The 26,162-nt window shown below is 42.1% G+C and overlaps 1 protein-coding gene across 1 annotated transcript in view; it reads right to left on the minus strand.

The window, feature by feature from the left end:
* The window catches only part of ctnnd2 (catenin delta 2), a 162,762-nt gene that overhangs the window by 8,906 nt on the left and 127,694 nt on the right, over positions 1-26,162 (minus strand). Inside the window, exons 14-19 of the mRNA XM_022768920.1 lie at positions 21,013-21,199; positions 11,836-11,953; positions 10,559-10,741; positions 5,485-5,658; positions 4,443-4,593; positions 1,898-2,168 (exon numbers count right to left, since the gene is read on the minus strand). Of these exons, the coding sequence (XP_022624641.1) occupies positions 1,898-2,168; positions 4,443-4,593; positions 5,485-5,658; positions 10,559-10,741; positions 11,836-11,953; positions 21,013-21,199 (1,084 nt within the window). The remainder of the gene's footprint in view (positions 1-1,897; positions 2,169-4,442; positions 4,594-5,484; positions 5,659-10,558; positions 10,742-11,835; positions 11,954-21,012; positions 21,200-26,162) is intronic.

The following is a 26,162-nucleotide window of genomic DNA, read 5'->3' on the forward strand; positions in this document are numbered from 1 at the left end:
AAGGAAATTAAACTTTATTTCTTCAAGTCATTTTGGCGAACGTTATTGTTTTGGATTCTGTGATTGCAAACCCTGCCCTCACAGTGATACAAAGCAGGAAACTTATTCTATCCATGGATTCATATTTTCAGTCTCTACCTCAGAAATTAGTTTCAGTCCACGGTTCTTCATAGACCATGGGCGGAAATAAATGCAATATTTGGATGGAAGTCGAAACCAAATTTGGTATTTGTTATTCAGCCCTACATGTGCAGTAAAAAATGAGTGATGAGGACCTGAACCTGAATTTTTCATATGTCTTTACAATATAAAACATTATACGACTGAAATGTAGCGTATCATTTTTTGTGAAAATAGCTTTTTAAATTCAAGGTAACGACAAAACAGCCCAAAAAAAAACTAGACAGCTAGATGCTAAAGCAACGATGCTAAGTTTACGGGTCTATTTGCAGGTGGTGGTGACTGAGCATCAGCCATCAAGACGTTTTAATCCGCCCTCTGAGCAGCGTTACGTCTTCAGGGCAGACCGGAGGCTACAGTGAGTCGCTATCAGACAGTGACGAGATGGGCCGGGGCTAGCTGGTTAGCGTGCTAACTTCAGTAGAAGAAAAGACGTGATAGAGACAAGAGTTAACGTTGACGTTACTTTCCACCTCTGGAGACAGATGTTGGTGAGTGAAGGGATGAAGTTTGACGCTGAACTCGCAACTTTTCCTCTAAACACCTGTTAATGCTAACGTTAGCTAATGTAGCAATAGCAAAACTTGCAAATAGCTCCTTTACAGCTAGCTGGTGAGAAACTCATGGCTAGAGCTTTTGACTCTAGTGGAATTCATACAATTTGGTGAGGTAAAGTGTAAATTCATTTATTACATTAGTTTTAGTATAAATATCATTATTACAGACAAAAACCGTCCAAAACAGGGACACATTTAATTCCTATGGACTGTAAATCGTAATGCCCCTACTTGAACACCGGCTGGTCAACCCTCCTGCTCTCTCCCCACGTTTACTGTCGACTATTAAGTAAAACAAATGCTAAAATAAAAAGTGTAGGCGTGCTGGTGAACACGCTGTGGGAACACTGGGGAGCTACCTGGCCGAGCTTCGTTTTGACTGTAGTGACTCACAGCTCCGAAACAAGCGGCGCACTGTCACCCTCCTCCTTCCTTCCCTCCGTCCTCACCCCTGTCTCTCTCTCTCTGCTGCATGATTTCTCCACCCTGTCACGACCGCAGCCACGTCCCAGCCTTTTCTTATTCCACAGCCAATTTGCTTACGCGCTCCTCTTGGCCGACTCCACCAATTAGCCTCCATATATTCAGGCCTGAATATCTCTGACTTAAATCCCCACATTTCGCCATGTGTCACACTGCTCTACCGTCTTGCTGTGTGCTAATGAGCGAATAACAAAACGTATCCTTCTTCTACGACAGCATGCCGCCTGACTAGCATTAATATGCAGAGGTGCGCATCTCACAATCAGCGTTAAATACACATTATCTCCAGTCCAGATGTACATTTTGAGCCGTTGTGACTTCGTTTTAAGGACGACGATGCTGATGATTTATAATTGTGATGTTTATTGCGTGTGAGATTTATTCAAAAGTCATTTGTATTGATTATATGTATGATTAGGTCCAATTACAGAGCTTACAATTCTGGTGATTACAGTTTAAATCTATTCTATTTTTGATCCTGGTTCAACTTTGACTGAATTCAGCGACTGCGAATGTACCTGCGGCTTTACATTTTTTTCAGATATCCATTTAAAACTTTTTGTAATGCTTTGTGAATACAACATATTAACATAAGTGTTTCCTAAGGATGGCATCCCATGATTTCTATCTTCCTATAAACCCTCTTCCATCCGTCAACATCCTCCCATTCGGCTTACTTGTCTCCTTTGCTGCGGGCGATGCCGATGAGCTTCTCGATGCCGCCGGCGTCCCTCAGAGCCTTCGTGTTCTCCATGTTCTTGGTGATGACCTCGTGCAGCGCGCAGCAGATAGCCGTGATGGTGTCGTCCGACATGGTCTTCCCCACCAGGCCGCTGTTGTTGGCGCCGCCTCCGCCTCCTCCTCCTCCTCCTCCTCCACCACTGGTGCTGTTGTTGTTGTTGCTGCCTCCGGGCAAACGGTGCACCAGGTCCCTCATGGCGTATTTACCTGTGGGTATGGCAGGGTAGGAAGAGAGCGGAGGTGGGGTGGAAATAATGTAGGTTGAAGGGTTTAGAGATGGAAAGGAGGACAAAGGGTGGAAATGGGAATAAAAATAAAAACTGTTTGTGATGCTAATTGTGAAGCTACAACTGATTCACGCAAAAGGAAAAGACGTGTGACGCTGAACTTGAATTATAGTACAGATTAACTAACAGATACTTTCTGTTGTTATACAGAATATAGTGAAGGTGGGAACGACCGCGGGCTGGTACAAAAACATATGTTCCCATGAGAGATAGTTCAGACATTAACGTGACAGTTCAGGGGGCGTGGGCTTGTGTGAGGCACTTATCTATTGTCAGTGTGTTACCTGCAGTAGATTCATATCAGTGCTCTCTACTGCCATAGATACTTAAAGATCCAAGATAATTTGATGTATGACAATAAATATAAATATAAATTTGGGATGATAGGTTAAAGGAAATTTAATCTACTCTCATTTTAAAAAATAAATAAATAAATAAAAGCCCTGACCGTCTGCCCAGCTGCTGCTCGGGAAGTAAAAACCCCAGCCTGGCTCTGCGGCTGTCAGACAGCTGATGGAGACACGGCCACGTGATCCAACACCAACTGACTACATTTCCCATGACAGCTAAATACTGCTGTGAGGCAATCTTGTCCACTGTGCTCTCTGCCCCTCATTTCGATTGGGTCATCCCTCTGGGGTGGATGGAGGAGAAGGAGCACATCACGGCCCGCTGACAGTTCACGTCCACACTACATGCGTTTCCCTGCCGTAATAATGCTGCTGGTGGACAAAGCACCGACTGCAGATTCTGTCAATTAATATATGACGGCAAACTCGTACTAGATATAATAATAACACTTATATGTTATTATGCACATTATGCTACTTCCCAAACTGTTGAAAAATGGTAATTTACTGCAGCGAGAAACTGTTGGCAGAAATTACTCAACACGTGTTGCAAGACATGATTACATGAATAAACTTTAAACAAGTTTGTGTGGTGAAATCACAACACGCTGTCAAATAAAAATTAAAAACTAGATCAGTGCCTCCGACTAATAAACACTCTCACTCACTTCAACTTTCTTATTGACTTTCTCATTTTCAGCAATAAAAATAAACATAATTTTCTCTCCAGATCATCAAAGCAATTCACACTGATAAACTGGCTTATTACAGTGAGTTATCAAACATAATTTGGCCATGTAAGCAGCTTCATTTAACTATTGCCATACACTCACAGTATTGGCAATATTCACATGATTACAAACATACACGCAGTGAAAGTGAAGCTCTCAATCTGGTTTGGTAACATTGCAGCAGTAAGTCAACAGTTGTCTCACAGCGGACGCGTGCGTGCAGACAGTATTGGTATCTACTGCTGAAAGCTCTGCGGGCTCAGCTGCACAACATGCCCTGTCTCTCTTTACGCAATGTCATCGTGTTAACGCAACGCAAGTGAGGACGGGACAGTGCGTCCTGTCAGAACATACACGCCTGTCCTGTGGCGGAGCGATACAAGACAAGGCATTACAACCTACATACTGCTATACACATGCATGGTTCCATTTTCACACACACACACACACACACACACACAGCTTAGCTCAGAGCTTCGAGCATCAGACAAAGTGGAAGGAGGCATGCGGTTGTTGCTATGGGGACCAACAGAACAGGCACAAAACATTACTTGTCTCCAAAGGAAAATCAAGCGTCAAACGATCAGTCAGAGCGACGCTGCTATCTGCTCTAAGAAGGAAACTATCTGCACACAGAGGACGACCCATTATAAAACCATTTATCTCTTTCTCTTTCATTGCAGACGAATCCACAAAACCCCACTGCCTGCGTGCCGTTCGTAACGGTAATAATCCTCTGCCCAAATGACATTTTAACAGCTGTGTTAAAAAAAAAAAAAAAAAAAAAAAAAAACACTGCTGAATGTGTCCACTTTAACAAGTCTCATATTATGCATTAAAGCAAGTGAGTAATTCTGCAAGTGGGTCAGGATAACTGCTCTTGATTTCAGTGCCATTATCTTCAATTAAGGCAGAATTAAGCACATTACTCCACTAGTCAAGAAAATAACACTCAACAAAATGCTTGAATAAAGTTGATTTGCTTTGGAAATTATGCAATAACCCACTGGAAGGCTATTTCTTCTGTCTTCTTTCTTTTTTCCCCCCAGACTGTGTGCGTGTCTCTTTGTACGACTACAGTCTTTTTTGTTTGCCTGTGAAGTAACTACTCACCGATGAGCTCCTTGTTCCTGATGTCCAGAGCCATGTTTCTGAGCGCGGTGGCCACGGCACACACCACCCGGTCGTTGTCTATCCTCAGCAGCTCCACCAGGATCGGGAGGCCCTTCTCTTTACGCACTGCGGCACGGATATACACCGACCACTGGGGCAGGAGAAAAGTTAGGGACGGAGAGATCAGCGATTTGTTTTGATGTGCTGTTATTCATGCACCTTCCTTTTTTCCTTATCATTGCTGTCCAGATTGATACCCATTTATTGATATTCATTTTCATTCATTTGACCTCAGAAGTCTCAGGATTAAGTCATCAGAAGACATCCTCAGGAAACCATGAAAGTCTGCTTGAAATCTGGTGCTAATAAGTAGCTGTTGAGATAATGAACTGATGGTGGCAGTAGGAAGATTGATCATCCTCTGGGAACCATGACATCATTTCAAATATTTGTGGATACCATACTGTGACACATGATGAACCTTTGTTGTGCGTTTTTGTTGTTATCATGTGAGCTACCTTTGCTGAGGCAGAACATGTGACGTGACTTAAAGCTCTGGAAACAGCAAGTATGATTTCTTTTCGTTCGAATCGACTGATATAGTTTATGTAATGAGAACATTTTTTTATTTCTGATTGTTAAGAGTTTGCCCAAAAGCTTGATACTGTTCACATCCTGACTATCTTCAGATCAAAATCACTGATGCTGCAGTAATGATCTTATGGTTCCCCCGTATAATTCAAGCCATTATCTGTCACACACTGATGAAAATATAAGGCTTTTTATCATATTTTCCTGACTTGAGTCTTTTAGATTTCATAACATAAAAGTGGTGATTTCAGAGAGATGTGTGCACTCACGCTTGAGGAAATTTAAAAGGGGCAGTAGGTGACGTTTTTCTATCCCACAGCACAACATTTTTTTTGCCGCGTGCTGTAATTTCTCCCTCTAAAATACCTTCTGGCACCCACTGGAATTTCATCACACTTCTGCAGATGCCCTTTGGTATCACAATGACACAGCCACAGCACCGAGTCCTTACCTTCCAGCTGCCAGCAGCTAGGTTCTGCAGAGCCCCAGCTGCTCCCTCCAGGGTGTCTGGGTTGGAACACTCAGACAGCAGTGTGAGGTAGGGCTTGACGATGGTGGGGTGCCATAACATCTGGATGCCTTTCGGGGGCTCCGCCAAGTCTGGAAACGGGCCGACGCCGTCCCACTGCGGAAGATGAGACGTGATTCAAGATAGGAAAGCACTTTGAGTTCTGTGTGAGGCGGGGTTTGACAGTGGTGGCGTGCCAGCACGGTCCCCTCAGGCAAGAGCAGGAAGAGGAGAGAGGGAGAAGGTTTACTATTCATGAGCAGCGTATAAATAAGCTGGCATTCATCTATTTGTGCATTTTGTTTCTCTATCTCCTCTGTAATTGAAATCTGACATTTTCTCCTGCATTGATGGTGCAGACACACACACACACACACACTATACATCAATTACAGCTGTGAAAATCTTGGCTCCTGAATACTGGAGATTTCTTAGTCAACCTGCAACGTAATTTATTCATAATTCAGATCAGTGGCACTGAAGAGTGACAACAGTGTGTTGATGAGTTTAGTTACTATCCTGGACCTGGTATAAGATATTTTGTTATAAACATCCCCCTTCCTTTTGGAGATATGAAGAGCACTGCACATTAAAACTAAAATATAACAGAAGATCACTGCTGCTCATCCGGGACTGCAGACTGGAGGTGGCCAATAACTCAGTATTAATTTAATGAACTTTTAAATTAATCATAGATCATAATTAATTAACATTAATTAACATTAATTATTCTTATCAAGCTGGAATTGAGTTATTGAGGTTTTTATTTATATTTTTTTAAAAGTCTGGTTGATTTGAAAATTTTTTTATTTTACACAATTCACACACATTTCCTGATATGTTATAAATTGATGCCAGAAAATATTTATGTGTTTATTTATATGAATAATTAGGCATGAAGCTAGCCTCTGTCTTGCTTGTTTAAGTAAACTATGCAGTGAAACAAGGCTACATTAGTCTGATGTTTTAATTTCCTTATCATACTTACAGTGATAACATTTACTAGCTCTACATGAACATATACTTCTGTATTTCAGCATATTTCAGATTCCTTTACAGGATTCTAGTTCAGCCTGAAACATTAAAACGTCACCAACCCGACGAAGCTAACGTTAGCGTATTTAGCTAGCTAGCTACAGCTGTTAAAGTTAAACTACTGACAAGTTTCAGCTGGAAAAACTGATGGAGGCTGGCTAGAAATCACCATCTGAAATCAAGACCAATTGTTTAAAAAGAAAACACTGAATTTTGAGCCGTAAATCAGCTATTTTTATCGCTGTAAACTGCAAAATGTGTTGCGCAATAATGAAAGGCTAAACAGGAATAGCAACAGGGAGGAGGGGCGGTTAGCAAACAGTCCATAGAGATACATAACCCACCTTTTACACAACATATGACACCATCCAAACAAAGTGGTTTTCCTGCACATAATATCTATTATGGAATATTTATGTTATAGTATTGTATTTTTGTTCAGCTGTACACCTGTCTTCTTTTACACTTTGTTCTGTGCTCTGTCCACAGGTCTGTTCATGTCGTTAACGCTCCCTCTTGTCATTACATAATTTCATCCGACGTTTGTTTAGTATAGAAAAACATATCACCTCCCGTCCTCCTTCCATCTGCAATGACATAATCCCACATGGCATCTGTCGAGGCTCTGCGATATCTCCAACACACTGCATTTAAATTAAATCTCGTTTTTTTGTTCAATCATTGTCTTCCTTTGATTCCCCGTTGGTCTTTGATCTTATTAGTCTACTACTTCCTCTTTTCCCTCTCTTCTCTATCCTCCACTACACCCCAATTTCCCTCTCCTCTCCTCTCCTCTCCTCTAATTACCCCACATTTGATGGAGTTTTGCCCTCTCCAACAAGCTCCCCAATCTCCACTTCATGGTAATCACCCACAGCTGCACTGGAGTGGAGACAGACAGATAGAGGGGTTACGTATTATTATCATAGAGAGGTTATGATTTGTCCTTTTTTATTTTCTGATCCCAGGGTTACTTCTTAGATCCCCCCCCCCCTCTGGTTCTGCCTGGATACAGAAAAGTTTGTTGATAACAAAGGGAAGTTAAAGGCCGGGTTCATCACTAGCATTTTTTTTTTTTTAAATCTCCTTTCTCTGTCTTTGGAAGAAATGAAAGAGAGAGAGAGAAACCCCCCCCCCCCCCCAAAAAAAAACAGCATGCAGGGCTAATGAGCAATTCACCCCGATCCCCCCGGAAGTGTTGGGTTTTCAATCCCCACAGCTTCACTAGAAGTTGTAAAAGACGTCTTCCACTCAACCAGAATGCGATGCTGATTGCTTATTAGCATGACAAGAGGTTAGAGCCTACTCCAAGGAAGCCGCTCGGTTTCTGCCAATTCTTCCAACTAAAGGAGCGCTCATTTTCTTAACTAAAGGCAGGATGAAACTCTGCCTGTTGGCAACAGATGGACACAGCACAGGAAATCCAGGAGTGAAACACTAAATCAGCTCGGTGTTTCCGAGTCTGAGCGCAGGTAGTCATTGTACAGGAAGTGAAAGTCAGTTTAATCTGCAGGTAAAGCCATAATCTCCTGCTGCTTCCACTGCTGTGTAATAAATAACATAAAATCTTGTGCTGATAACTTCGTCACGTCATCAAGCCTTTCTTGATATATGTAATTGTGGGGTGATGGACGTGACCCTAAATAATCCAGGTGGTACGTGAATGTCAGTGGCTCAATATCAAAGAAAACTGCATTCATAAATATTCATTTGAGGCAAGAACCATGGGTGAACTGAGCAAATGTTTTTAAACTGGAAACCTCACAGAGCTCCGTTAAAGGATGAGATACTGAATCTCACATTTAACAAGTGATACCTGCTGTTAGACAAGACAGATAACAGGATGATATGAGTGAAAACACACACTGGGAGGGATAGTGTCTTTGTTAACTTCATAAAATACACACAAGCTAAAATGGTGTTATATACAATATCTATTTATAAATATCAATATGTACTAATGTTCTTATGTTTGAATACGGCAAACGCCTCATACATTATACACTTAGTGAGTAAATGAAGATTTTACGTGGTCATTAAAATCATATTAGATGATATAATGTTGTGAAATGAAAGGGAAAATAAAAAGAGGGAGAGAAATTTTAGTCATTAGTTTTTGTCAATAAAAACTAATGACATTTTTAGTCTCGTTTTCATCAGGGAAATTTTAGTCTAATTTTTCTCATGCGATTTTAATTGTTACGTCTTCCGATCATTTTGAAGCGACAGCTGTTGCCATCTTTGTTTTTCGTCACCGTGACAACCACCACAGAACCACCCCCTCTGCTCCTGCTCACCTGACATCATCACTCACATGCCGACGCCACTCCCGTGTTCCCTTACATAACATCTGGCTTCAGCGTCAGATAACGTCGTAAAACTTTATCAGTGAACGGCCAGAGGAAGGTGACAGCCGTCGCTACTCCTGGAACTTACTCACACCTTCTGATAGCAACATGAAAAAGACAGCTGACTGAAAATAACGTAGGTAAATTCAATATCAACAGTAGTGCAGCAGGTCAAGCAGCTAAATCCAGAAATATAATGTGTTTGTCTTAGTTCTTGTTTTCAAAGGTTCATCATCTTCCACAGAGAGAGTGTCCACCTCTGTATCTGGCTGCCACGTCCCTTCTTGTTGATGCCTCTTCTGATGAGAGCCGTTCCAGACTCTGCCTCGTCTCTCACGGGCCCTGCAGCTTTCAGGCGTGTGAAGCTTTGAGACAGTAATTTACAAGCTCAGCTTTGAATCGGCATATATATTTTTTCTGCCATTGCGGCTACACTGCTGGGCAACAAAACTAGTTCGTTTCCCGAGGGATCTGTGTCCATGCGTTGTTTTCTTTTTACCCACAGTGACAGTGACGTTGTGAGTCCGTCTGTCGGATCTTTGTCTGTGTGAAAGCGTCACAACCTGCAAGATACAGCCACGAAACTTTACAGGTGTGTAGCTGAGATCAAAACGGATAATGTAGTAAAAGCTACATTATTACATGACTCCGGGCTTGGACTCCCGGGTCAGACTGTCAACGTGTCACGGCCGATGGTCTGCAGTTCCTCCGGTCTGTGCTCGCTCGTAAAGAAGGGTCCGCTTGTGATGCAAACTTTTTCAGTCGAGTCGAAACATTTCAACTTACCCGAATTTGTGCTGCTCACAGCAAACCTGCATCCACTCACTTCTTTTTTGAGCCTTCATCATTGCACAACACATTTACTTTAGTGCAAATGCTGAGTTTTGGAATAAAGGTATCTCTCAAAACCACAGTCTTGCTCCTTGAATATGTCTGAGGGAGCTCAGGGGATATATGGTGTAAATAAATACATATTTTTGTGGAGGCATGCAGAGGACAGCAGCCTTCAGCTCAGACCGAACCAATCATCAGCTTTTCTGCATCACAGGACTGTTTAGAGCAGAATTTATTTTCAGTCCGATCAAACCAGAATCACTGATACTGATACCGATAATTTGTATTATTAAGAGTGGCTTATGTACTTTCAGGCAGGGGGAGAGCAGTGTCATGATTTATGAGGTCTATGTATCATCAGTTGGCTAATGTTTAATACATTTCAATGACCAATTAATGATTTGGCAAAAGTTAGCAATCATTTTAAGGAGTTGCGAGAATTTATAAGAAGAACAGCAGTGAAGAACCAAAGAGCGCACTGACAGTTTTTCTCTGAAATGAGTCCAACATAGAAAAACAGAGAAGCTGGGACTGGTATCAATCCTTCTGAGGCTGGAATTGATCTTCAAAAATGAGACGTAGCGTCGATATTTTCAGGATCGATTCGCCCACCTCTGCGCAGTGGAAGTTACAGTAATTCGATGGTATTTTCTATTTTCCCGCTCAGACAAGAAACCCTGTGAATCTCCAGTATCACCTGAACTAGCTAGCTGACGTGAAGCATCAGTATTTGACTGAATCAAGACTGAAATCAAGAGAAGTGAACACTGAGATTGATCCAACTCTCTGTCTCTTCTCACCTGGTCGTGTCCCTTCTTTTTCTTCTTCTTCTTGCCCCAGCATCCGGAGCTCTCTGCATCCTTCCCGCCGGTGTCACATAACAGACCGTCCAGCTCCTCCGACCCCCCCTGCTGGCTGTGAGATGTCTCTGCGGCCAGACGGTACGACAAGTTCCTCAGGATGCACACACAGTTCTCCACGGTCTGACGGAGGGAGGGCGAGAAAAGAAGAGGAGAGGAGAGGAGAGGAGAGAGATCGAGATGAAAAGGAAAGAAGTGTGGAGAAAAACAGACGTAGAGATGAAGGAGGGACAGATGGCGAACAGACAAACACACTTACAACGATACAGTACACACATATGCACACACACACACAAACTATACAACGATACTGCGCAGTGCAGACTGTTTATACATTTCATAAACCCACCAAATATATACACACATAGACTTACACACATGATGTGTGCGTAGTATAGACACACACACACACACACACGCACACACACTAATCCTATTGTTGTTGGTGGCTGTGCAGTCACAGACTTTGAACTTGTGAAGGATTTCTGCGGATTAAGAACTTCACGTCTCCTTGTGAAGAGCCTCCACTCAACACACCAACACACACCCATGCACGCCGGCGACACTCACACACATCGAACACACATTTACACAGGACGCACATACACCACACAGGCACATGCACATGGATGCTCACAGGCTCACATAAAAGCACACACACACACACTCTCTCTCTCTAGTGATGTTTCTGTGTCACTGGCCATCTGTGTTGAGTAATATATTGTACACTGTAAAATAAAATGACAGGATAAGGCAGCTCGTGTATTTTTGCATATGCACAACTATTTGCTTTAGTCTTGTATTTTTAATTATTTTGATTATGTAGTTTATATAATGTAAATACTGTAGGTCTAAAAACAAAACAAATTAACGTTAATGTTTTTTTACAGTGTGTAGTTTGTGGCCTGCAAGCCACGGTCATTAACATACAAACCGCAGGCAAACAACTTATAGAAATTAACATACATATACAGTGTACACAGAAACTCAGCAAAGGCAAAGATAACTGATGCAAAGTTATGTAAATGATAGATAATCTTTACATTGTAATCATCATGAAACATGTTTGCAAAGGAAAATCAAACACTTGTATTTGAGCTCTTGAACACAAACATTCAGACACATACACACACACATCACTTCTATCATTGTATGCATGTTTGTGTGTGTGTGTGTGTGTGTGTGTGTGTGTGTGTGTGTGTGTGTGTGTGAGTTACCTTGCTGTCAATCTCACTGCTTCCCAGAGCAGTCTGGATGACGTAGAGCAGAGCGTCTGTCAGGCCCTCACACTCCCTCATCCTCCTGCGGGCCTCCTCACCTGCCGAACTCACATTCCTGTTACACACACACACACACACACACCTTTTTGTAATACACAGTACTTAAAATCTTCCAGTAGTTTTAAGAGAGCACACGTGTATGTTGAAGCATATACAGTACATATGGGCTCGTCTGTGTGACGGAGAGGAGAGAGGAAAAGTTGTTTATACGCCAGATTATTAAAGATGGCGCGGAGATGCTCGTGCCCTCGGTGTCTGTGAGAAACGGCACCATCGCTGCCAAAACTCCATTAGTCGCATTTGCTTTCCCAGGTCTTTAATAACAATTATCCTCATTTTAGCCTCAAGCAAATTTGTGCAATATGACACATTTCAAGACATTTTTATCACACAAATGAACAACAAATACAGAATTACACATAATCATCGTTCATCTGCTTATACATGTCTCAGCACTCCACTGGCCTTTATTTGGCTTTTTCCTGTCATGACGAGTGTTATCATGAGGCGCTGTGGAGACCGCAAGTTTTAAATGAGTTTGTCTGTCAGTGAGGCGATGTCGACGAGCGTGACCGAAGGTTAGCGTGTCACATTCAGAACGTCACTGGTGGCTTCATTAACACTTGACACAAACAAACACATGAGCGACTGAGAGGAGGAGGACCGCCGAAAAATATACTCAAGGCAAACATTTGCACACTGTAGCATTTTAATGGCTATATTAGTGCTGAGACGCTGACCCGAACCGTAACCCCTGTAATCAAACAACACCGTTAACAGGAAGACTGACAGTCTCTCCTGGCCTCACACGCAAAATCACATTTTACATTGTGTGATAATTCTGCATAAGGTTCCAGTGGAGTAGCAGATATTTATTCCAGACCTATGAATCACCGCCCACATCTGATTAAAATAGGTGCTAATTGTTATTTCCAGTTGGAGAAGCAATTGGCCGATAAGAGCTTTGTAGGCAGGGATTAAGATAGGGGACGTTCTCTTCCTACATAGCTAGCCGGCTACATGCTACGCACAGTGTTGTCATGTAAGCGGCAGAAAAATGGCAGACGAAAGTGAAAAGTAGCCGAACAGTTGGTTGTAAGTCTACTCACCAAAATAACAGGTCTTAAATTTACTTATTTCTTCGATTATCATGTAAGACGTTAAGTTAGCTATGTGTAGCAACAGCTGTCAACTACTACTACTACTACTCAGGACAAATGAAAACCAAATGACCTCCCCTCCCAAATAGAAATGTTAGCTAACTTGAACACATCAGACTGAATGAATGAAGTGAAACGGGAGAAATCAGTCTTATTTGATCAGAAAATCAGATTTCCCTACAATAGTAAATGGTGGATGGAGCAAAAGGCCTTTGACACTAAAAGAATTTTCGAGGGACATTGACTCCTTGTAAAAAGCTGCTGCAATCAATATTCTTTTAGTAACTATTAACCAAATAACTTTATGACAGGGGTAATGATGACACGTACTGTCACATAACTGCAGTCCCCCCATCCCCAGAGAGCATTTTAGCCTCTTTTATCTAAAAGCCCAATTTACTGTTTGGTTCTTTTCGCACTTATAAAGCTCATTTCCAGGTGCAGCAGGCTGCTGTTTTCTGAGAAACAGCTTTGATAAAAACTAATGTACTCTACCTTCCCGACACTAAACAGCACACCCAAAAGAAATTAGCAACTACTGATGAACAGAGTGTGGCATTTAGCATCTCCAGGAACATGACTGCAAACGAACGTTAACGTTGCTGCTCGTCCATCTTTAATGTATATGTAGGCAACAGTTTGCTAGCATGTTAGCCATATCAGTTTTGTTTGCTAGCATGTTTGCCATATCAGTTTTGTTTGCTAACATGTTAGCCATATCAGTTTTGTTAGCTAACATGTTAGCCATATCAGTTTTGTTAGCTAGCATGTTAGCCATATCAGTTTGATTATCCCGTAAAATGTCAAATGTGCATGTGTGGTTTTCAGTTTGTTGTGGATCTCTGCCCCTAAGTGGCAAAATAAATAAATAAATGAATGAATGAATGAATGAATAAATAAGTAGTGCTAAGTAACAAGGATGGTGTTCATCTTTGCTACTGAAGGACCACAGGTGTCAAAGACAAATGATGCCAGTTTGAAATCACGTCAAGGTTTTTTTTTCTATCTGGACTAACCTGAGTCTGTTAAGGTCGCGTATTGAATGTACCGTCACAGTTTTAAATGAAGTGTGACCTTAAATGTGGATTATTTTAGTTTCAGTTTGTTTTACTCTGACCCTCAGTGGAGTCTTCGTTCTATTAAATTACATGAGCATCATGTTTTAATTATACAGTCAAATAACCACTGGAATCTTTTAAGGGTGTTGACAAGCTGTTGTGTTCTAGTCTGCAGGCCTTTAACTTGAGCCTTGCTGCAAGGTTACCTGAGTACACACACAAATCATGCATACACAATAGGGCACTGACTGAAGTTACCTGTACCGTGCACCACATGACTAAGGGCGCAAAAAGACTAACACAAAAATAAAAGCACTTGAATGATACTTTGAAACCACTTAATGTGCTTCTTTCTTTCACACATTTCCTTGATTTTGGTTACTACCTGTTAATGGATTCAATTCAATTAACCTCAGTAAATTTGGCATAATTAATCCCTCTGAAGCGTTCCCTTGCAAGGCAATGGGGCTGCAGATTATCTCTCATTTAGATCTTTCAGTGTGAAGAAGCTAAATAATGAGAGAGGGAGAGGAAAAGACATCACAACCACACTGCAGGAAAAAGGTTATGTGTCTACAAGGGGAGCTTTCAAACAGAAACAGAATTGGATTAATCCATAGTGTGCCGCTGCTGAGAGAAAAAGTGCACTGACAAAAATGTCAATCTTTTGGTAACAGCAGGGAGCGACTGTTTGTTTGTCATTAATTGTGTAATCAAAAGCAGAGTTCTGCTGGACGCCTCTGCGTGTGTGTGAATTAAGTTTTTGTCAGATTGAATTCTGAGAATTTTATCTCGTATATTCAAAGAAACAATCGAGCCACTTAATAAAATACACCAACTAATGTAAGATACAAGTGATTCAACCACTTCATGAAGACTTCAAAAATATTTGCTGTTAATGACTCCCTAGCTGTGTCTACATTCTCCACACAATAAAGAATTTATGATTCAACATATGTATGTTTTAGTATGTTCAATTTAGTATATGATGTGGTGTCAGGCTTGCAGACAATATGCAAGTGTGGAGCAAATTGGCCTCACATGTTCAAAGCTCTCCTGCACTCTTGGTTACCATAGAAACAACCTGGTCTGGGGACGATATGACGGACAGTGAAGGAGGACCTGATTTAAGGAAAATACAAATTTAAAAGGTTCTTTCTTTAGCCTTCATGACAAAATGCAAAAGCAAAAGACAACAACAAAAACAACATCTACCTAACGACACCTTACACAAACACATGGACGACTTGCATTGTTGGACCATTATCACCGTGGAAGAATTTACCTGCTACAGGACCCTGGGGCGTTAATAAGCCAATGTTACCCTCTGTTTCAACCCACTCTCTGTACACTGTGTACAGTTTTCTTTCATAGCACCCAGCGTGGCTTGTCATAAATGACTTATTGTACCCACTGGTTTTCCATATGGCTTTGAAAGAGGTATTAAATTGCTTTCTATTTGGTATTAAAAAGGTCTTTAAAAGTCTTAAATGATTTTGGTGCAGGAACCCTGGCTGAAATAAAGAGATTAATTAATCGCCAGGCTAGCTAGCTCTGAGAGTTCAGGCTCAGTGCTTCATGTAACATTAATTCTTTGCAATATAATTAATTACAGTGACCTGGACCCAGATAAGTTGCAGAAAATTGACAGATGGATTACCCAATTAAACAATAATTAATTTAACCTCATTCTTCTTTAAGTTGTATGCTCAGCTAGTCTTTACTGGATCTCATGGCTAACTAGCTAAACTGACCAGAGAAGAGACCTTAGATGCTGGTTGCTGGGAATACTGGTCCCATTGCCTTGACCATAGGTGGTACTGGCTCAGCTTTGGCAAACAGTGGCATACTGCTGCTTCTCTACTGGCAAGCATATGCTGGTTAAGCTACGCCCAGGAAGGTAATGGCACGGGAGGCCTGCATGCAGCTCTCACAGCTAGCTAGTCTGACAGCTAATCTCTTTATTTCAGCCAGGATTTCTGCAGTGTTCACCAAATTCATTTAGGACTTTTAAAGACCTTTCTTTAATACCAAATAGAAAGCAGTTTAATACCCTTTTCAAAGCCATATGGAAAACCAGTGGGAACAATAAGTTATATATGAATTACTTGATTACACACATTTTTTTTTTTTTTCAGTAATTAATGTAACATTAATTCCTGGACCCAGATAAGTGTCAGAAAATTGACAGATGGATTACCCAATTAAAAAATAATTACTTAAACTTCATTTAAATTTTTGCTAAAAATGACACTTTCCCATAAGGAGTAATATATAAGCTTCCTAGCCACTGCGGCTAGCATTAGCAACATAGTTTGCTACAGGTCTGATGGCACTGACTGAAACTCCTCAAAAAAGAATTAAACAGTCCCCAGCGCAGAAAGAGACAGTACTAAAATATATATATATATATATATATGGCAGCCAACTCAAGACCTTTGGAAATGAAATCTAAAACTTCTTACTTCCTTTTTGAGGGAGCTGACTTTAACTGACAACACTGTTAAGACCCTTATTTAGCACGCCAGCTAACGGCTACAGCTGCAGAGCCGCTTCTCTCCACGGAGTAAAGGGATTCCAGGTGTCTTTACACCTGCGGGAATAAAGATTTCAAGCAAAGACACGGACCCGGTCTGCTCTGCGCCTACATTTCAGTTAATAAAGCAGGACCCACCTCAAGGCCCTCGTCATGTCAGTTCATATTTTGATCTAGTCGTGCTGATTCTAAAGGTTACAACAACACCAACTGCCTTACTATACACTGGTTGCTGCTTTCCTCTTGTCGTTTTAGTGAGGCTGGGAGAGACGGATGCATTTACAGCTTTTAAATACAGTATCTGGCTGGTAGTAATGGTTCGGTGTTTCAGCTTGTAAACACAGTAAATAACAAGCTGGGCTTGAACTTGCTCCTCAGTAAATGCTGCTCCTTCTGCTGTCACTCCTGCAAATTCAATACAGATAATTCATGTTCAGCAGTGTAGCAGCACAAGTTTCTGTGCTTCCTGTTGGTTTGGCACGACAGCATTCGCACCACACACACACACACACACACACACACACACACACACACACACAAGCAGTGAAACAAGCAGCGGGTCAACAGAGGCAGAAGATGTGCATGTGGAAGTTAGAGACAGCGAGCCGGGGACAGGGCGAGACAGAAGAGGAAAAGGATAAAGGAGGGTTAATATGATTGAGAGAGAAAAGAAATGAAGTAATAGAATGAGATGGAGACGGAGCGAAGGAGGAGAGAGTGACTAAAGGGAAAAGAGGGTGAGAGAGAAAATAAGAAAAGTGAAGGGGATAATGGAAGATGGAAAAAGAGAGAGAGGGGGAGAGAGAGCAGGTGGCCGGCGCTATACCAAACCCGCCATGAAATATTCAATCTTTAATCAGACTCCCAGCATTCCCTAACGAGGCGTGAGAAAGATGAATTAGCCCTTCGAGTTTAGGGAGCTGATCCACACAAAGCTATCTCCTGCAACACACACTCTCTCACACACACACACACACACCCACACACACCCAGACTCACACACACATCACATCACAGCACCAGATGTGTGTGTTTTCACACACGTACAGTATTAGAGGCGAATAAAGCCTCTGTTAGCCTCCAATACGTGCAGTTTATTTTCACTGAGAGCAGGTGAGGATACATATTGCAGCTGAGATTAATGGCCACACACGTAGTTAGACAGAGGGACAAACAGAGAGATGGAGGCGCGCACATGCGCACACACACACACACACTCACACACACACACACACACACACACACACACAGGAAGCCAGACAAACTAGCAGACTGTCAACTCGTGCTGCACTTTTGTCACGTCTGCGAGAGCGAATGTCAAAATTTTCAATGAATGAAATGAATTGTAGCATAATTAAAGCAAATGTATTTGTTCTGTTTTATAACGTATAGTGACGGTTTGAAGGAATAATACGAGATAAATCTATTCGATGAGAGACAGATATATATATATAGAGACATAGAGTCAGTGTCTCAGGTTGAAGTTGTCATTAATCTGTCTGCAAGATGTGTTTTTTCTTTCTTGTGATGCTGAAATGTTTGATGAAGGGGAACCAATAGCACATCAAAAAAAGATGTGCGGTACACGGCCGACACGTCTCTGTTGGAAATATTTATGAGCTCAGACTCGACCTCAGAAAATTTCAGCACGCAGTCCTGAGCGAGTTTGGAGAGCGCCGCAGAAAAACAAATTTCACGTGCAAGAAATATCTAATGATTAGTTATATCTAGTTTTTAACGGCCCTCAAAAGCGATCATCTCATCATGGATTTCTTATCACCTTTACTGTCTGTCACGCTCTGATTGGTCAACTGTTTCTCTAACCTGTTAGTAACTTCCACCAATGAGCATTAAAGAAGACCCATTTGAATCGGTGACCAAATCTGAGTTGTGGTCGTCTGTGGCGATTCACAGGTGTGGAACCAGACTCTCACATGAACACAGTTCCTTTGTTTATGTTAATGTTGTCAGGTCTCTGTCAGTCAAATCTTACACAACTCTTATGGATGTTATTTTTTACAAACGTTAGCTTTGATTACCGTTTATTTGGTTATTAATAATTAATGTTACACAGAAATACTTAATGCGAAAGGAGGATTTAGAATTACAGACCCTGTACCGTCTTCCACTTTTCAATCTGTTACTACCCTGGGTCTGCAGTAAGGATAATGATACTACATACTGTAAACATTATTTTACAATTTAAAACAACCAATAAACCTTTATAAAATTCCACTTCTTGTAGGTCAACAAGCTGAAATAAAAATGTTCCCGTAGATTATAATAATAATAATAATGATGTAATCGTGGGTATGGTTGATACTTTGGTAGATTGCTTTCAGAGTAACTTCTATTGGATTGTGCTGAGGGAGAGAGTGAAGGAGGTCTGCGAAGAACAACCTTTACGGCAGATGGCACGAAACACAAAACAATATTATGATGGATTTTTCTGCAGAAGATCTCCGGAGAAGTTGATGCTTCTATACACTGCTATCAGAGCCGTACAGCGTTTTTATTTAATTTTACAGAATGGAGAACTGCAAGGGACGGCTGTGTCTCTGAGTCACAGTTAACACACATGCTCGCTCGCTCTCTCTCTCTCTCTCACACACACACACACACTCAGACACTTTGCTTAATTATGCTGTTTAAAAGGCAGATGATGTATTAGTTCGTGAGGTCAGTCTGACACCAACCGCTATCAAACATGCCTCCATTATCCCCGCTTCTTATCCTCGTTACATTCATAATTAGCAGGAACGAGTAAAGTCAATTAATACCCTCAACAAACACAAATAAGCTAATAATGGACATACTTATACGTCTTAGGTAAGACGTTGATGTATTTGTGAGGAAATAAGTGATAAGCTGCACTTTAATGCAATTAATCAGAGTTCAAAAACGATATGTAGCTTATTATTAAGTTAAACTGAATGTATAATATAGTTGATATGATGCTAACGACTGTGTGTATATGACAGGGGTCATTCACAGTGACATCAGTGAGTATTTTGGCATTTTTCACCTCATTATTTTTGATTTTCAGGTGCACAAAGTTGTTGTTTCCAGCTCTCATTAGCACCATTCTCTCACAGAGAAGATAAAGCCACCACCTGCCCAGCACCAAACATTTGACACACACACACACACAGTTGGCGACAAGCTGCTGAAACACAGTCATATAATTCAGCACGATGAAGATATTCCTCTCAGGAAATACGCTCGATCTGTAGAACTGGCAAGTGTTTGCTTCCATTTGTTTTTTTTTTTTGCCATAGTACGTTTAGTATAACTGTTGTCATTGTTGTGTTTACAGCTTGCTGCCAAATAAAATCAGTGTTAGCATAACTCTGAAGGTTTTAAAAGATGATGTATCGGGGAGATTGGCTCGTTGCTGCGAGCCAAGTTACAGGAAATACAGTCACATTCTCCGTTTACTGAGTTACAGCACTGAGATAAGGACCAGAAGTGTTTTAGCAGAACATTACGATGTCACAGTGAAGTTGACCTTTGACCTTTTGATTATGAAATGTCATCCTGTTAGACACTTAAACTGTGTCATAATTAGTGTATGAATTCATGAATTATGGCAACAGAAAAACAAAAAAAAAACAAAACATGTTTTGTGAGGTCAGTGACCTTTGACCTTTGACCACCAAAATCATAATCAGTTCAGCATGAGAAACAGATAACCCATTAATGTCACACACAAAATACACACTCAGTATCATGGCGTTAGTCTACGCTACTGAAATAAAAGTTCATCACAATGTAATTCCATAGATCACAGTCCCAAACCTGGCCTACATTTAAATGTATTGATTTTATTTTTAATATCTAAATCAACTGAAAACATAGGATTCAGCACTAAATGGTAAAGCCACTGGTTGTTTCTTTTATTTATTTTTTATATCCAACGTGCCGGAGCAGAAGAGCCAAAACAAACAAGAAAAAAAAAATATGTGTCAGTCCCACTACTTCCACTTTGCACTGTATGACTAGCATCATAGCATCATGTCTCAAGTGAGAAAATGAAAAGGCTCAGCAGCTCCAAAGCCAAACGGTGAGTCATCTTAAACGTAGCTGAGTCTGTCACTTCTCTGTGTGCACGGAGGCAGAAACAACACAGGATACAGACTGCTTTGAGCGAACAGAGACTTGTGGTTGTTAATAGCAGACTGTGAACATCTCTGTAAAAGTGAGTGAATATGTCTCTATGCTGTTGGTAGTTTAGCTGATGCATACTGAATATGAAGCTAATAGTGGGTGATTTTAAAATGTGTGATCTTTGTCGTCTTTATGTTTGATTAAAAACAGAGCGGGAACAAAAACAGCGGGAGAGACGGACAGAGACACTGACCGGAGGCAGCCTGTGGCGTTGCGGAGGACCTGGGAGGAGTGAAGGTGCAGCTTGCGGTCCTCCTGCGTATGCGGGGAGGTGTCCCAGCCCGAGTGAGGGATGATCACGGCATTGGTCAGCACGGCCAGGGCGTCCTGGATGATGGGCATCTTCAGGGCGTCGCACGACGACAGGTTCCACAAAACACCTGCGGAGGACGGCAGGGAGGCGGGAAGTGAACAAAAACAGATGCAGGAGGCAGACAGGAAGAGAGGCGCAAAGACAACTGAAATATTTAGCAGCTTTTAGCGAGCAGCAAAAAGGAAGACAAAACAACCGCTGCAATGGCATGTTCTCAAAATGAGTAAAACAGGCTTTTTTCATTGAAAACTTATTGACATGTCACAGTGGGAAAAGCACAGGTGTAAATAATAACATTAATTATGGCTGAATTCCATTTAGCTGCTTCAGTTTCAGGCCCTTGATGTTGTGTGTGCTGACTCCCGGGACTGGGAAACCTGAATCAAACGGCAGCAATCATTAATGTTATTAGTAACACAGAGAGTGGATTAACAACCAGGCAAATTGGACAAACACCCAGGGGTCCTGGAGCCACAAGCCCCCCCCCCCCATATATTGAGTTAGAAGTTTATTTTTATTATAATTTACATAAATACTCTTATTTTGATTGAATCTATATCCTGATAGTGCTCTTAATTTGTAGGAACAAATTTAGACGCTCAACAAAAGCAGGAAAAATGTTGATCTTGAATTAGAAATCAAAGACAGAAGCGTCAGTGCGACAATGAATTAAAATCCTTCACGTATGTGACTTACAGATTTTTTTAAAGCTCGCGCGCTCGTCAGGCGCCACAAGGTTTAGGCTTCTCTCGTGAGGGTGGATTTGGTCGCCAGATATCACGGCGCTGAGAGACAGCGGTCATGGAGGTTAATAAGAACCAGCCTGCTGTTGTTTGTCAGGCATGAGAAGAGACTACAGGGTTTCCTGGGGGAACCTGGATCGAAACACGTGCATCGTCATAAGGAGGAACAGAAGTCACCAGAATCGCCGCAGCACCCTCCTGCTTGAGGGACGAAGGACATTGCTCATGCAGACCTCAAACTGGACACAATAATGGTTGTTGTGGCGCCGGCGGCGACCACTTAAAGTGAAGCTGATTGACTTTGGCCTGGCCTGTCACGAGTCTGCTGCTCGGCCCGGCGTCTGCTACAAAGCACCAGAGGTCATTCTGCACGCTCCCCTCACAGAGAGACACTGATATGTTGCGTAGCTGCAGAAGTGGCGGCTGGATACGCGATCTATCAAAGTGAGGCCGATTATGACACGCTGTTTATTTATCGTGGACCCTCTCGGGGGTCAACCAGCTTGATCGTGGCATACTTGCACCAACAGAGGAACAGTCAGCAAAACCGAAGTGTTGACGACCTTCAGCTGCTGATGGTGATGAACTGGGGGCAGCGGAGTGACCGCCGTCTATTTGCGGACACGGTTGCAACATGAAACATGTGGAGGACCCATCACGCTGCTGAGTTTGCATTTCAGTTGTGTTCCTCTGAAAGTAGCAGCTAGCAAGCTAAGCTAACTAGCCTCCACTCTGAGTGAAAACTGGTTTTGTAATCTTGGTAACAGCGCTGATTCCAACAGACATTAGCCGTGGTTCGTGTTTTGTCGACAGCAGCTCCTGCACACTCAGCGCCGTGTTCGTCCCAGATGATTATACAGAGGGTTGAATTAGCAGCAGCTGTTTCATGGGTCCAGATACGGTGACAGCAAATGACCAGACTGTCAAAACTCACAGCAGTCTGCAGTCCTGTAACCACGGCTCACATTTTCTCCCGGGGGCTTAATCTGGCTCTGTGTAACACCTGGTTCCACGGCCCGAATCTGGCCCGTGTACAGCGTGATTGTCGGATGCTACTTCCACATCTGGACCAATTCTGGCGCAGGCACAAGAACATCTTCCGGCTGTCAGTCAACACCGCAGGATAACAGCCAGAACCTGCCCAGATGTGGAAGTATTTGGGCCAGACACGGGCCGAGGACCCGGGCATATGTCGGGCCAGAAGTTTTTATTTTGCTATCTGGGGAAGACAGGGCAGACGCACACACAACAAATACACACACACACACACACACACACACACACACACACACAACCTGCCAATTAGCTCCCTGCATCTCGCACAGGTGTGACGCATTTCAAACGTTCTTCTAATATTTCAAAACATAACCTTTCATTTATTGCTCCAGGTTGCCACGGTGCCGCTGTAATTAATAGATAACGAGGTAAAACAAATTGAAAGAAGAACCGAAAGCAGTAAATCACTTAGACAACATTCCACCGCGCCTCTCTCTTCTTCTTAATCCTCACCTGAATTCAACACACAGTGACCAGCCAACCAAGGAAATGGAGTGAGTTGTGTCTTTCCTATTGCTGTTTTTTACCATTCACCACAAACACACGCACACATGCACACACACACACGCACACACACACGGACACACACACACACACACACACACACACACACACACACACGCACACACACACGGACAAAGCTCTCTGTTTGAGCCTTTTCCAGAAAAGGACAGTGAAGATAAGAGGCAAATAATCATCACATTTTTCTGCAAACACTTTGATTTCTTGAGTAGTTTTACACACGCACGCACACACGCACGCACACACACACAATAACCTTGAGGATCTACACAACACATCATAATTCTTGTTGACCTTCTTCCTGCGAAGTGTCTACGTCCTAATCTATGTACTCGTATAATTATATGTTTGTGGATCTGCGAGTGTCCACCCCTGCTCGTATCTGCACTTATCTACCCCGTCCTTTGTTGTAATTACAGCTGTAGTAGTGGTAAAACATCCTATCCTTACATCTGTGTGTGTGTGTGTGTGTGTGTGTGTTTGGAATATGGCGTCCTCTCTTTAGCGCTGCGCTGTTCACCCTTGGCTGAACAGCGACTGTGTAATTACAGCCTCCGTTATCTGTCTTCGTGGGTTTGTATGAATTTGTTGTGTGTGTGTGTGTGTGTGTGTGTGTGTGTGGGTGTGTGTGTGTGTGTGTGGGTGTGTGTGTGTGTGTGTGGGTGTGTGTGTGTGTGTGTGGGTGTGTGTGTGTGTGTGTGTACATGTATTTGTGTTGTTCGTGTGCGTCTTAGCCCCCTCGACAGATCAGTCTTTGCTCCGTCAGTGTTTGGACTCGCGTGTGTTTATGCGGAGCGTCGAGAGCGGCGGTGTCTGTTTGTGGTCAGGAGCAGTTTCTAAATGACCAGCCTCTGGCCTCGTGGCGGTAATTAGCCGGGACCGTCGTGTCAGCAGAAGTGTCTTCTCTCCGTCTCGTCTTATCTCCTGCTCAAGAGGCCGCAGAAGGCGTGCTGGGTTTTTTTTGATAACTTTGACATTCAACGTGACACGTAATAATACGGACCGACCTTGAATTCCACATTTACGCATCAGCAAATAAAATACTCCAATGTGAACTAATGTCACATGGAACATTTCGTCTGCTCTCTGACCTAGTGTTATATGAGAAGCTAAACTTTCATCTCTGTGCATTAGTCGTTAGCTTTGAGATTTAGCCCAACGTTAGCATGAAACGGCGAAGAAATACAACAGCAGCAGCTGAGACAGATTAACTGTATCACCGTCCAGACATGTGCACGGCAGAATGAAGTTGTGTTGCATCCGTCTCACAAATATAAAAATATTATAATTATAATAAGTTAATTTATAAATATATTTTACAGACGGACAGGAATACTGCACACAATTAAATGTAATTAAAAGTTGTAGACAGTAGGTGCTATGGAGGCATGTGCTCTGTGGAGTAATTAGGATATTTTTTTTCCTAGAACATCATGTTGCTGTTATTATTATTATTATTTTATTTTTTAACTGTAATTGCATTTTCACACACAACCGAAGAAAATGTGCCGGTTTGTAATTTGGGGCGAACCAGGCATTAAAACTTTCTAACAGTAGAAAAAGGGACACAGTGTGACTGCAGCATAAACACCAGGATGCCGCTCACAGTGCAGCGATTACCTGGATCCTTTAACCAGATCTGCGCCAATTTTTAAGGAGTTCTTCTCTGGCTCAGGCGCCGTCCCTGCACCAAGTTTGGTTTAAATCACTTCAGTACTTTTTGCATAATCCTGCTGACAAACCAACCAACGGGTGAAAACACAACCATAAATCTTGCATGGATATGTGTTTCTGAATTTTTAAGATGCTGATTACAAACACCAGAGAAGTTTACTGTGATGAACATAATGAAGCTCATCCTGCAGAATCTGAATAAAAATGACTAAATAATGTATTTGACGTCCTGCGGCTAAACTGTTGGAGCTCAGCGTGAAAAACTCCATTGTTATGAAACTCTTCTTCACACGTTAGCTGCATGCTAACGATAGGTCCGTCTAATTTTGCTGATTTCATTTCTGGTCATATTAGAAAAGTCAAACAGCCATTAAAAAATGAACAATTGCTCGTCAGTCAGACAATATAAATATCCATTATTACCTCATCTGACTAAGTGGCGTCTACAAAACAGTGTTGTTGCAGTTGCTTTCAGTATTGCAGAGTGAGTGTGGAGGAGTTTGTGCATGTTATGTGTCAGTCGCACTGATGTGATAACCATACACAGTATATGCCAGAGCGTGATGTATGACGCATGATGTCATCCTGCAGCTGCTGGAGTAAAGGCAGCTGTTTCCCAGCATCACTTCCTGCTGTGCAGAGTATGACATCATCTGCCAGAGGTGAAAGGCAGTGGGATTTATTTTTTATTTTTTTATCTTTGATCTGAAACACACTCACTCGCACACACACACTCTCACACTCACACTCACTCACACACACACACACACACACACACACACACACACACACACACACACACACACATACATGAGCGTGTGCCCAAAGAAAGGGGTTAATTGCCTAAGCCTTACATCATGAGTGGCAGCAGGAGGTTATGAATGCACCGTTATATGGAGGGAGGGGAAATGAATATGTTGGCTATCTCTCTTTGTCTCTGAAGCCATTTCCCATCTCTCATTTTCACTTCACTTTCATTCCCCCGTCGTATTTCTCTCTCCTGCGACACTGCAGCTCATCTTTTTTTTTTTGTTT

The sequence above is a fragment of the Seriola dumerili genome, unplaced genomic scaffold, assembly GCF_002260705.1.
Source record: "Seriola dumerili isolate Sdu_G_001 unplaced genomic scaffold, Sdu_1.0 BDQW01001892.1, whole genome shotgun sequence".
Taxonomy (NCBI): Eukaryota; Metazoa; Chordata; class Actinopteri; order Carangiformes; family Carangidae; genus Seriola; species Seriola dumerili.